Source organism: Zalophus californianus, chromosome 1, assembly GCF_009762305.2.
Source record: "Zalophus californianus isolate mZalCal1 chromosome 1, mZalCal1.pri.v2, whole genome shotgun sequence".
Taxonomy (NCBI): Eukaryota; Metazoa; Chordata; class Mammalia; order Carnivora; family Otariidae; genus Zalophus; species Zalophus californianus.
The window spans coordinates 152,071,820-152,084,231 of NC_045595.1; the positions used below are offsets into that span (position 1 = coordinate 152,071,820).

The window sequence follows — 12,412 nt, forward strand, 5'->3', positions numbered from 1 at the left end:
AAATAAATAAAATCTTTAAAAAAAAAAGTCTTGAACAGATATTTGCACGTCTATGTTCACAGCAGCATTATTCACAATGGCCAAAAGCTGGAGTAATCCAAGTGTCCACGGATGGATGAATCAATAACCAAAATGTGGAATATACATACAATGGAATATTATTAACCCTTGAAAAGGAAAGGAAATTCTGACACATGCTATAACATGGGCGAACCTTGAAAACATTATGCGAAGTGAAATAAGCCAGATACAAAAGGGCAAATACTGTATGATTGTATGAGGTATTCTAGAAGGGTAGAAATCATAGAGACGGAAAGCAGAATAGTGATTACCTGGGGCAGGGGGGAGAGGCAATGAACAACTGTTCAATGGGGATAGAGTTTCAGTTAGGGAAGATGAAAAAGGTCTGGAGATGCAAAGTGGTTAATGGTTGTACAACAGGATGGATGTACTTAAGACTACTGAATTGTACACTTAAAAATGATTAAAATGATGCTTTAAAGGGTTAAAGAAAACGATTAAGTCTGGAAGAATCCAGGAAGTACCTGGCTGTGGAGAGAGTGGGGAAGGGGTATGCCAGATCTCTGTTCCTCACCCCCACCCCAGCCCCTCTCCACCCTTCCCTGTCCTGCTATACGCCCTGGCTCACATCAGCATGCCTCTCGCCTTCTGGTTTCTGGTTGGAGTCATTCAATGGGGAGCACGAGCAGGAGATGAGGGCAGAGAGAAGAGTGAGGTCACAGAATCTATTTCCCTGGTCTCCTCCCTGCAGGATTGCTGCCCGGTGACCGTGTCCTTTGTCTGAAGGTCTGGCAGCCCCTCTCAGTCTCGGGATTCTGGTGCTCTTGCCTCTTCAGACCGAGCGCAGTAGCAGTTGCCACGGTCCCTGGCCCCAGAGAACCGCACTATCCCTTTTGGTCTTCCCACTTCCTACTAACACCTCTGTCAATAGTCTTTTTATTAAATTCTCCACAAATTACCCATTTTGAGCACATCATCTGTTTCTTGCTGGACTATGGCTGATGTGAGGTAACTTACAACAAAGTTGGGGAAACACTGATGCAAAGAAGATCCACTTCTGTCCCCAAAAGATCTCTCTGATCCTCAAAACCTTCCAGATATCCAGAGGAGGCAATGGTAAGGGGTCTTCCATCTTCCTCCCTGCTCTCCATCCCCTCTCTTGTTCCAAGAACTTCTTTTCAATTGCTATTTTAGTACAGAGAATTCAGCATCCATTGTTTTCTCCAATCCTATAGACAATCACATTTTTGTACATAACAGAATTCCATTCCAGTAAAACAAATCATTCAGATATTCCATGGTGTTTTATTATTTTTTTTTAAAAAAGCATTTTTCCTGTGAATGTTTCTATTGAATCCTAGATACAGATGTTCAAGGATATGGGGCAACTGCAGTTAAATATGAATAGAAAAGCTGAAATGGTATTTTTGTAAGGCAGTTCAAATTGGTAATAGAGACAAAGCTCCATTAGATGAGCTATCTCTCCCCTCTAAAGTGGCTAACTATAAGGGAAATAATCAAGAGTTTTGCCTTCCTTCTAGTAGTAATGGCCTAGAATAAGTTGAACATAGCTGCCCAACCTCCTCTGAAATCCAGGGAGATGTATCCTGTCCAGGCTTACACTATTACACACGTTATTTTCAGGTCAAAAGAAACAGTCACACTTGCTTGTAAGGTCAATGGCTCAGGTAAGCAGACCATCTCTTTGCTGCAAAAGAAGAGCAACAAGAAAGTATACGCTCAGGACAGGTTCCTGATTGGTCAGGAGAGAGGGCTAGGAGTTGTGTGCTCTTGTGGTTCCATGGTGTTAGGTGGAAGAAGTCTACAATCGTCCATTATAGGAGTTTACTACTCCTGCCCTCCATGTGCCCAGAGGGGTAAGACTAGTATAAATCCCTGCTAGAGGTACAGGTGGATCCTCACCTGTGAATGTGACCAGGCTGTGCAATTAGAAATCTTTATTCCAATAAAATCATATGTAGATACTAAATAAGACATATATAAAACAGATTCTATATTTATATATAAAATTATCCAGCTATATAACAGATAAAATGAAGTTTCTTATATTGAAGTGGGAATGGGAAACTGAAAGTGGTAATTGTTGTACAACAGGATGGATGTACTTAAGACTACTGAATTATACACTTGAAAATAATTTAAATGATTTTTTTAAAGAGTTAAAGAAAACAATTAAGTCTGGAAGAATCCAGGGAGTACCTGGCTGTGGAGAAAGTGGTGGAGGTGTGTGCCAGATCTCTCTGTTCCTCACCCACACCCCAGCTATTTTCCACCCTTTTTGGCTTTCTAATACCTCCAACCCAAGATGGCACCACAGGAAACTCAAGAAAACCCTGGGTCTTTGTCATCTCTTCATTGAGGAAGCTCACCACTGTGATGAGATTGCACCTCAGCAAATGTCCCATCTAAGGTCAGGATTGGTCCTTGTGGGTGTATCGGGGTTGGGTGGAGTGGGGTGGAGTAGGGTGGATTTTGGGCTTACTTGTCATTGACCGGCAAAGGAGCAGTGCAGAACTTCCCAACAATGGTGGTCCGGTCTTTTCTCCAAACTCGGTGGGAAGAGTGAAACTTGAGTTTCACTTGGTTTATCTGGCACTGAGGGTTGGTGTGAGCTATGACTCCTTTCCCCTGGAGTTCCTGTCTAGGTCTGCAAGGGAAAGAGAAATTAATTTACCCAAGCACATTTGGCCTTTGCTTCCCCCTTGGCTCCTACAGGGCTCTGCTGGCAGTGTTGGTTAGCTGTCACGCACAAAAGAACTCCTTGAAGGTGGGGACCACGATCCTTTGTATCACACTCATCAGCCCCTCTGTGCACATACTCACAGCTTTAAACATGGTTCAGAAAATAATTGTTGATTTTTGAAAGCAAACAAGTGGACATGGCAGCAAAATAGTAGCTCTTGGATTTTCATATCTGGGAAAAATGTCTGTGTTTCTTAGATTCCTAACTGGAGAAGATCTTCACTTTCAGGTCTACCTACTGGAAGTACAGGCCTCTTTTAGGGCATTCAGTTCCATAAATTTTGTGTAGACTACTGTATTTTAGACTGAGTATGAATGTGTGGATGGGGAAAAAACAAACAAACAAAAAAGGGATCTTGAAACCAGACAGAGCTGGTGTGGTACCCAGGTTTCGTCTCTTCCCAACTGTGTGGCTTTGGAGTCACACGCCCTAGGTCTAATCTCCAGCTCTCCCACGTGCTAGCCATGAGCCTGACCCACAGGGCTTGGTACGTCTTGACTGCACCCTAAGTGACCCAGAGTGAAAGCAGAGTCCAGGTCTCTCTTGGCCCAAGATGGAAGGAGGAGTATGAAATGACCAATCTAGTTGACAAAAGCAAGATTCAGGTGTGGAGCAAGGAGGCCTGCTGGGATTTCGCCAAGCTGGGCAAAGCCCTGGGGAGCAGGGAAGGCACTTGCCTCCTGTGCCCTGCCCGGGGCCTCTCCAGGCTCAGAAGCAGTGGGGCCTGGAGAAAAAGGAGGAGAGCAGGGGGATGGGGCTTTCGCCTTTGTGCATGGGTGTTGGTTATCATCAAAGAGGGGGCGCATGGCTCAACCACATGGTTTTCCTTTCCTTTCTGGCCTCTGTGGAGTGATAAAAATGTCTTCTTTGTGTACTTTTTAACCCAAGGTTAGTCATATCGTTTGTTTTTTTCTTTTGTGGAAGATTCTATATGACTTTAAAAGCTGTTCCTCATTTGTTTTTGTTTTTTAATTTTAGAAGTGTTTTGAAATATATCAGAGGGGGGAAAAAGATTTTTCCTTTTAAGAAGCTGAATGGATAGAAGAGCTTGCAAACTAGCAGGGTATGAAGGATGCTGTGAGTGACCTTGAAGAGGAAAATTACCTAGAGCAGGCCCAGGCCCACAGGCCCCAGTAGATAGAAAGTTACTAGCTCTGTTGGTAGAGCAAGAGATAACCAGCCATTTCTGCTTCTGTCAACAGGCTTCCCACCACAGCCTTCCTGCACTGCTGTTCCCGCCTAAAGCAGCCCCCACTCCCCCACCTTAAACCCACCTACCAGCACCCAGCACAGCCCTTGGAACCTGACCCCCTGCAATCCCCTATAAAACACTCTATAACTCCGCTGCCCCAGGCTCCAAATTTCGAGTGCAAGCTCCTCTGGGTCCGTACGCATAAAATAAACCTGAGTTCTCCTACTTCTCTGAGCGTCACTTGGTTTCTCACCTGTCTGATTTTTATTTTTCTGCAACAACCTAAGGACTTGGTTTGGGTAAATTTTCTAATTAGAAGGAAATCTTGGGGTTTCGCAAAGCTATAGAATGTAAGGAAAGACCACACATAAACCCCCCTCCTTTTTTTCAATTTCTATTCTGCAAAAAGGAAAAAAAACAACAACAAGGAATTGAAGATAACCACGTTCTGAATCTTCCACAAACGATTAAAACGCAAACAGCTTTTGGGAGAAGGAAGAAAGAATCTGTGGATGTCCATTCCAATCACTCAGGGAGCTTTGAAAGGTGTAGTGGTTGAGGTTATGCCCAGAGACTCTGCTGTTAATTGGCCTGGGGTGGGGTTGGGGGGGGGGGTGTCATTGGTGGTTAACACTCTCCAGGTGATTTTAATCAGCAGCTAGTTGCGTGTCATTATCTTGACTCCAGCCAGTGTTAGCTCATCTACCAAAACACAGAGAGGTGATGAAGACACCTGATGGAAATAACATGACCTCGAACTGATCTAATGAAAATTATTCAGCTATAATCTGCAAGACTCACATGGGCACCTGAAGATCTGTGTTGGGATCCTGACTGCCTGCCATCCCTCTCTCTCTGTGGCCTGTGTCAGCTGGAGTCCTGGGTGGTGGCAGGGTGTTTGGGAGTCCAGAAGTGTGCTTCTCTCAGCAGAAATTTGTCTTCCTTGATAGTATAATTAATGTCTAATGCTGCAGCCTCCAGAGGGCCTTTAGGGTTCGTCTTTTATAGAAAGCTAACCAGGGAACTTAAATCCTTTTAACATCTCTATTGATAACACCTTCAATGGCTTACTTCCTTTTTGGGGGCTGGTTATTCTTTATTGGTCACAGATGATTATCATAAAGACACCCCCCACCCCCCACAAGCCTAGGGCAGGGTGGTGACCCATTACCAGTTGTTTTTTAAAGAGACAAGCACCCCTGCTGCTGAGTTCCTCTCCCTTGCCAGGCTTGAACCTCCCTATAGTTGTTCTCTGTCTTCCCACCTCAAGCCTGGTCCTGCCAGCTGCTAGGCCCAAATGTGACTCCACAAGGGAAGGAAATGCTCAGCCTGGTTCTAGGGATTAGCACCAGATGGCCTCAAGCCGTGCTGGCCTCCCCTTGTACTCATTTGCTAACTGACCCTCTGTCTGTGATTCAGTTCTAGTCACTCGCCCAGTACCACCCCCACTTTCCAGGAGTGGGTGCTCCCCAGGCTCTGGTCAGCACTCCCTGGGCTGGTGGCTGAGGTCCTCCTACTTGCTGACATCCCTGATGCCCCCTTCCTGGATTCCTGACTAATGTTTCCTATCAGGGACCCAATTCTCATGTTCTCACCACCCGTTGAGACATCCCATTACTTCTGCTCGCCCGCCTCCTCTGCAATTGCCTAAATACACTATCCTTGGATCCACTACTGATCATGAACCTGGGACAGTTGCCCAGCATGTGTCTGTGGGTGCATCCGTCGGAGGTACTGCCCTCACCCCCACCTCCAGCCTAGTGGGCTCGGGCCACCTCTCAGTGAGCACACAGTGCCTGTCGTGGGAGATGTGTGTGCGTGTGATGCGGGACACTTACGTACATGGTGATCTTGACCAAAGAAGTAACATTGCTGCTAAGGAAGGTGACGGAGATGAGGGTGTCCTTGTTTCTTGGCTCCTGCAAGTAAAACTCCACGAGGCTGTGATGCACTGGGAAACCAAAACAGAGCAGACTCCTGGGCCAGAGGTCAGTGGTGCAAAACGCACCCAAAGCCCCAGAGAGCCGCAGGGCAGGAATGTGAGCCCTGCCTCTTAGCAACAGATTACCTGCCATCCCAGATCCTTAGCTTCCTCATTGTAAATTGGGGGAAATAAAAGTAGGTCTGAATGAGAGTTAAATGAGTTAATACCTACAAAGTCCTTAGTGCCTGTGGCTAGGAAGCATTCAATACCTGTTAGTTTTTGTTATTACTTGAAATGCTAGAATGTCCCACTCCCCCCTGCTTTATGACATTATCTTGGTGGTGTGATTTTTAAAGAACTGAAAAGGATGTCTCATATACTAAATAAGTAACTCATAAAATGTAGCAATCCCCCTCTGCTCCTCTCCATACACACAGTTTCAGGAAGCCCACTTGTGTGTAGGAGATGACCGTTTTCCCACTCTGGCAGCCTGGGTGCCTCTAGGACGTCTCCACCCTCCCAGGCAGCATGGATCCTGAGGCTTTCAAAGCTGGTGTCATTGACACAGCCTGTATGAGGAGCCCAGCTCATGGTGATACCCCCGGGACCTGCTATCTCTCTGGCAAGAGAAGTTAAGAAGAATTACAGCTTCTCTAACATCCTGTCCTTTCCTTATTAAGGGGGAGGCCCAGCTGGCTGCATTTTGCAGTATCTTCGGTCTTGGGGCGTTTTCACAGACCTCTCTGGTGCTCTGGACATAGCCGGAGAGGCAATCCCTCAGCTCTGCTCTACTTGTACTTTTTCATTTGTCATGTTTAACAGGCAGTTATTGGAGGGACATCAAGTGGATTTAGGGAGACTTGGCACTAAGCTGGAGGATTGCTGTGATCCATCTGGGCTCATGGGGCTGGTAACAAGACTCATTGACAGGTGCTAAGAAGCCAGGAACCCACAGGAAAGAAAGAAAGCACCGTATGTTTCTCCTCCGCAGAGGAAAACATCCAGTGCCATGCCCCTTCTGTCTCTCTCTCAGTTGTTTGCTAGGGGATGCAGATTGTTACGGTGATGGGCAAGGGCTGAATTGGAGTGGGTAACTGCAATGTGGAATAAAAGTTAAACTACATAAGCTTTAGGAATTTCATTTTCTAGGCTGAGTTTGATATATTACACCACTCCTTCCTTTGTCAGCAGGTCTCACCTCATCAAGAAAGTTTCCTAAGGTTCTGCTTCTCTCTTTACAGTATCTGGAAGCCCGGGGAGGGTCGGGTCTACTAATGTTGGGTGGGTGGGAACCAGTCTGTGCAGGAGTGAGACATGGGAAGCAGCACACAGAGCCCTGGACGGGAGGAGATCCAGGAGACTCGGATCCAAGGCCCGGCCCTGCTTCCTCGCTCTGCCCCTTTCCCTAAGTTACCGAACCTCTCTGTGTCCTGGTTCCTTTTCATCTGTAAACAATAACGCTTGACATTACCTCATAGAACATGGCAAGGATGAAATGAGGTAATGGGGAGAAAGCGCTTCATGGGAAACATCCTACAAGGGGAAAGTAATATTGTTAGAAAAATTGTTATTTGGAGAGGACTTCTCTGCCCAGCAGGTGCATACCTGGCAGGAGTCAAGGGTGACCACTGAACACTGCTGTGGCCCCGACAGGCCAAGCGAGCCAGGCAAGAGGAGCCCAGTGCCGTGGTGGCCTGGGGGGTGGGTGAGAGGGGGGAACTACGGGCTGCTGGTGCCCCCTGAACTGCCAGGTGGACGGCCCGCCCCTCCAGGTGGAGGAGGGTCCCAGCTGCAATGCTAAGAACAAAAAGCTCAGAACTGCAAGGCTCAGAGCACACAGGCAAGCAGGTATCCATGCTGGCTTGTTTCCTTCTGTGCCTCTCTGAGATTGGTGAACAGACAGGGTCATGCTTCTGGGCCACAGAGAGGGTGTCTCATCACAAATAGGAAACAGTCACAAAAATGGTGGCTCCGCAGATCTGCCTCAGCAGGGACCTTAAAAGGCCTCTAACCTCAAGTGTGCCCCAGGCTCTGGTCCTGGCATCTTCACTTCTGCCACCGGACAAAGCATCCTCCCTCAAGCTGACCTCTGGAGGGGGCGGTGAGGACAGAGGAGTAACCAAGAAACATGGCCGTAACGAGCAGATTCGCTCTCAGAAGCAGAGGCAAAGAGGCCAGTGTGGAGGTGGGTGGTGGCATGGAGAGAGAACAGATCTGGGAGTCAGAAGACCCAGAGTTGAATGCTGCCTTTTCCACCTCACTGTGTAGCCTCGGGGACAAGACTTTGTCTCCCAGAGCCTCCCCTTCCTCACACCTAACTCGGAGTTGGGTTGTCAAATGAGTGGATATATGTGAGAAGCCCACAGTCGACTCTTGTAACCCACTTGTTCCTAAGAGGTAGCCAGGAATTCTCTCTAGCATGATAAACACCCTTATCCAGTCTCTTCCAATTCTCTGACTGATAAAGGGAAAGGAATTATATTACTTATCAAGTTCTGGTCACTGTGCTAGTAACTTACTGTATACTATTTTATTTTATCCTCACAGTTGATTCTTTGCAGTAGGTACTGTTATTGCTCCCATTTTCTACATACGGATGTAGAGGTTCAGAAAGGTTAAGTCAGATTCTCCTGATCACACATCTGGGAAGTGCAGAAGCTGAGATTCAAATCCACGTTTATGTGACCACAATCTGAGCTTTGGGCTCCATATCACATGGCACCAGGAGTTCTGGTACACTAAGATCCCTCCACCAACCAGACACAAGCTGATCTGAAAATCAGTTAGAATTAGCATGGCCATATAATTTATCATCCTAACCAGCATACTTTTGTCCTGTACCCACAATAAACCAGATGAGATCCCAGGATAACAAGCATAAAAAAAGAAGTATAGGCCATCTACTTAAGATGCAAATAGCGCAGGGAAAGATGATGCTCCAACCTGGGATGGATTTCATAGATTCTAAGACATACTTTCCTCTCACATTTAACATCTTTTACTAGCATCTTTGCTTCAGTGAAATGCCATGGTTAGAAGCAATGGTGAAGAATTGGAATATGTATGTGTAGGGGAAGGAGGGCAGAGGGCAAGGTTCAATATTCTTCAGAGACCCTGACCTAAGAGGGCTGCCAGGGTGGGAGACTCATAAGACAGGCACCAAGGAGGGGGTAAAAAATTATGCAGGAAGGAGGGAGCCAGAGGGCCCTCCCAAATACCACACTACAGAGAACCCACACTGGAGGGAGGTGGGGAGGAACTAGGAGAAGTATACAGGCAGTAAGATGTCCCTAAGTCCTCATCTGCAGCTGAGCAATGGGTTGGACTAGCTCTGAAAGTACAGCATCTAAGACCAGTAGCTGTTGCCCCCCACGCCCCTCCGATGACATCTTTGCCCCAGTTTTTCACCTCCCACCGCGGCCACCATGCTGTGCTAGACACAGCCCAAGCCAGAGCCCTGGACTCTGCAGGACAGCACACTAGCAGAGCTGAGCTACACATCTTTCCCCCAACTCACCACAGTATGGAGCCCGGGCAGTGGTCAGGAGGAAGACTTTCACTTCCTTAGGAAGCGGCTCTATCTTGACACCACTTTGTTCCATCAGCCCTGGAAGCAGAGAGGCAAAGACAAAGACAGCAGAGCCCTGAGGACACCATTGCAGTGTCCCACAGCACCCAACCATGTTTTGAGTCATTCATGCACTCATTCATTCTACAAACACCCACACTGTATGCTCATTCTATGCCATGCTCTATGGTGAGTCCCAGGGTACCTGCAACCCAGTCCAGCCAAGGATAAACACAGAAGTAAACAGGAAGTACATTCTTCAAATCATCTGGCCCATTCCAAGAGGTATTGATCAGAAAATTTTTTTTAAAGATTTTATTTATTTATTTGAGAGAGAGAATGAGATAGAGCATGAGAGAGGGGAGGGTCAGAGGGAGAAGCAGACTCACTGCTGAGCAGGGAGCCCGATACGGGACTTGATCCTGGGACTCCAGGATCATGACCTGAGCCGAAGGCAGTCGCTTAACCAACTGAGCCACCCAGGCGCCCGGTATTTATCAGAAATTTGAAATTATGTCTCCAATTGGCAAAATAATCTATAAGAGAGTTGTCTGAATGGCATTTATATCCCGTGCACACAAGGCACGGGGAAGCATTTGACCTGCAGCATAGTAGTTGACAAGTTAGGGAAGAGCACTCTAAGCAGAGAGTACAGTTCAGCAAAGACACACAGGGTGAAGAGACGAAATGTTCTTGGAAGTACAGGTAGTCAGCATCCCTGGGGTGTTCAGCACCAGGGAAACTGTGGCGAGAGGTGACACTGGCAGATAGTGTGAGGTGGCTGTTTATATCAGCAGGTACATCACACCTGGGGGACATTGTGGCATATGCCTACTGAGTCAGAAGTAATGTAGATTTGCTTTATTGTGGGAAGCTACATCTACTTTAACATTTTGTCAAGCTGGTATCTGTTTCATAAGGAATGGCAGGCTGCCACAGTTCTGAGTGGCAACCGGGGGTGAGAAGTGAGAAAATGAGGGAGGGGAAGGAACCATTTATATTTCCCAGAGTTCTTCCTGAAATCCTTCATCTTGGAGAACCCTAGGATGTTCTCAGCAATGACCTGCAGAGGGTGAGTTGAGGCCAGATCCCTCAGCCTTTCCCAAGTCCTTCTCCCCAGACTGGCCTGGAACATCCAGGAACGTGCCCAACCCAACTAGTAATGAGGCAGGCCTCCAGTTGGCACATGGCCACCACAGCCTGACACCTCTGAATTGGGCCATGGGTGCCATTCTTGGGGATTCCCCACAACACCTTGATTTAGAGTCTATCAGGAGTTGGAGAATGGCTGGCCTAGCTAGAAAGACCTAGGGCAAGCATCTGGTCTTGGAGTGGGGGCAGAGGCTCTGGGCTATACCAATGTTTCTAAAGTGTCCTGAGTCTGGACTTGCAGATGAGGGGCTGTGTGTGAAGGGTGTGTGCAGAGCAAGTATGGCATCAGGCAGCAGGACAGAGGGTGAGGGGTGGGACGTGGAAGGCCAAGTGCCTTCTTCCGGGTGGGAACAGACCAAACACCTTATCAGTGAATTTCCTTACTCCGGGGGGATAGACTTGTTGATCATAAGAAATCAGGACTTACAGAGGTGACAACAAGCAAGACTTGGACTTTCCCCAAATTGTCAAAGGAAGCCAAAGGGGTGGCATTTACCAATTCTTGGACAGGAAAGCAGAAAAGGGTTAAAACAATCCAGACATTGTCCAGCAAGAAAGGCCTTGTAGTTGACACAGGGAAAGGCCACGAGTGGACAGGAATTCTCCAGGGCACTGATGTAGAGGTGCACAGCCCTCATGTGATCACAGATCAGGTAACTGTAGCCTGTGGGGGGTGGGGGGAGGCGGGAAACACAACCAAGGCTTTAGTTTAAGACAGATGAAAATCCCTTCATGCTACTTATTGTAATTCTATTGAATTTTATATTCCAGCAGGCTATAAATGCATGGGATGTCTCCTGAGCCACATTTTAAAATGTTAATGGACATGGCTACTATATTCTCCCTCTTCTTTTGAATTTTCCTGAGATACCTAAGCTTAATCTATGAAAAAAGTTGTTTAATTTGAGACCTATCTTCCATGATCATGCAAATTCTCTTTTGGAAAATGGGAGCTTACTGGGAATTGGTGATCCTGACCCACTTCTCACAATGAATATCTGTCTGCACATTTTACCTTCTTCATCATCACCTACACAATCCAATTTTTTACAACCTCATGATACCCAACCTAGTGATGAGACAATCAAGGGAGTCAGCAGCAGTTCATGGTAAGTCTCTGAAAGTCAATGTGCTTCGAGTTCACCTGGCCAAATGACTGATACACTGAATTTGCCAAATGTCTCAATTTAATAAAAACCTGGTTTTCTTGTTACTGTTTACTGTATAAAAATTTGAAGTAACTCACATTGGATGAATTGGCTGGGCTAATAGGTCTATAGTGAGTCACAGCTCTAGCGTTCTGGGGTCTTCAGATTCTCCCTTCACCTTGGGAACCCCACTCTGGGACCAGCAACCGAGTCTGAGCTTATATTAACCTGCCTTCCCCCATGTTTGGGACACTCTATGGGCAAGCTCCTTCCAGCTGCAACAGGGAGCTGGGGGACACAAACAAAACCCTTCTCAAATTGTGTTATGAAGAAAAATGACAAGTGGCCAGCTAAAATGCCACAGAAATATTCAAAGGTCATTAAATCCAAACTATCTCATCTGATAAAAAAATGCTAGAAAATCTATAAATTGTGAAAAAGAAACGTGTTTTTGGAAAATCAATAAATTTGGTAAATTAGATGAGTGGTTATTCAATAAAATTGTCAAAAGAGCCCTTAAAATGTCAAAAATTTGGTGAAGCAGGAAAAGACTAAAAACAAAGTAAACAGAAACCAGGATAAAATTCTCATAAGAAATGCTGATAGGTTGGCTATATTCACAAGAAGAATAAAAAAAGATTAA

General features: G+C 46.4%; 2 protein-coding genes across 15 annotated transcripts in view; one reads left to right on the forward strand and one right to left on the reverse strand.

Annotated features, from left to right (window-relative positions):
- POPDC2 (popeye domain containing 2) overlaps positions 1–4,570 on the forward strand; it is a 35,054-nt gene extending 30,484 nt beyond the window's left edge. The window contains exon 4 of one of the 3 annotated variants that reach the window (XM_027582660.2): positions 3,988–4,570. In XM_027582660.2, coding sequence (XP_027438461.1) covers positions 3,988–4,324 — 337 coding nt within the window. In that variant the 3' untranslated portion in view covers positions 4,325–4,570. The remainder of the gene's footprint in view (positions 1–3,987) is intronic. The other 2 variants (XM_027582664.1, XM_027582661.1) reach the window with 2 other exon arrangements.
- Positions 1–12,412, reverse strand: part of PLA1A (phospholipase A1 member A) — a 33,135-nt gene that overhangs the window by 7,408 nt on the left and 13,315 nt on the right. For 4 of the 12 annotated variants that reach the window (XM_027582670.2, XM_027582665.2, XM_027582668.2 and 1 more), the window contains 5 exons: positions 11,118–11,285; positions 9,419–9,508; positions 5,820–5,928; positions 2,525–2,689; positions 1,307–1,729 (listed from right to left, as the gene is read on the reverse strand). In XM_027582670.2, the coding sequence (XP_027438471.2) occupies positions 1,639–1,729; positions 2,525–2,689; positions 5,820–5,928; positions 9,419–9,508; positions 11,118–11,285 (623 nt within the window). In that variant the 3' untranslated portion in view covers positions 1,307–1,638. Of the gene's footprint in view, positions 1–2; positions 1,251–1,306; positions 1,730–2,524; positions 2,690–4,655; positions 4,680–5,815; positions 5,929–9,418; positions 9,509–11,117; positions 11,286–12,412 lie in introns of those variants that run through there. The other 8 variants (XR_003517927.2, XR_003517926.2, XR_003517925.2 and 5 more) reach the window with 6 other exon arrangements.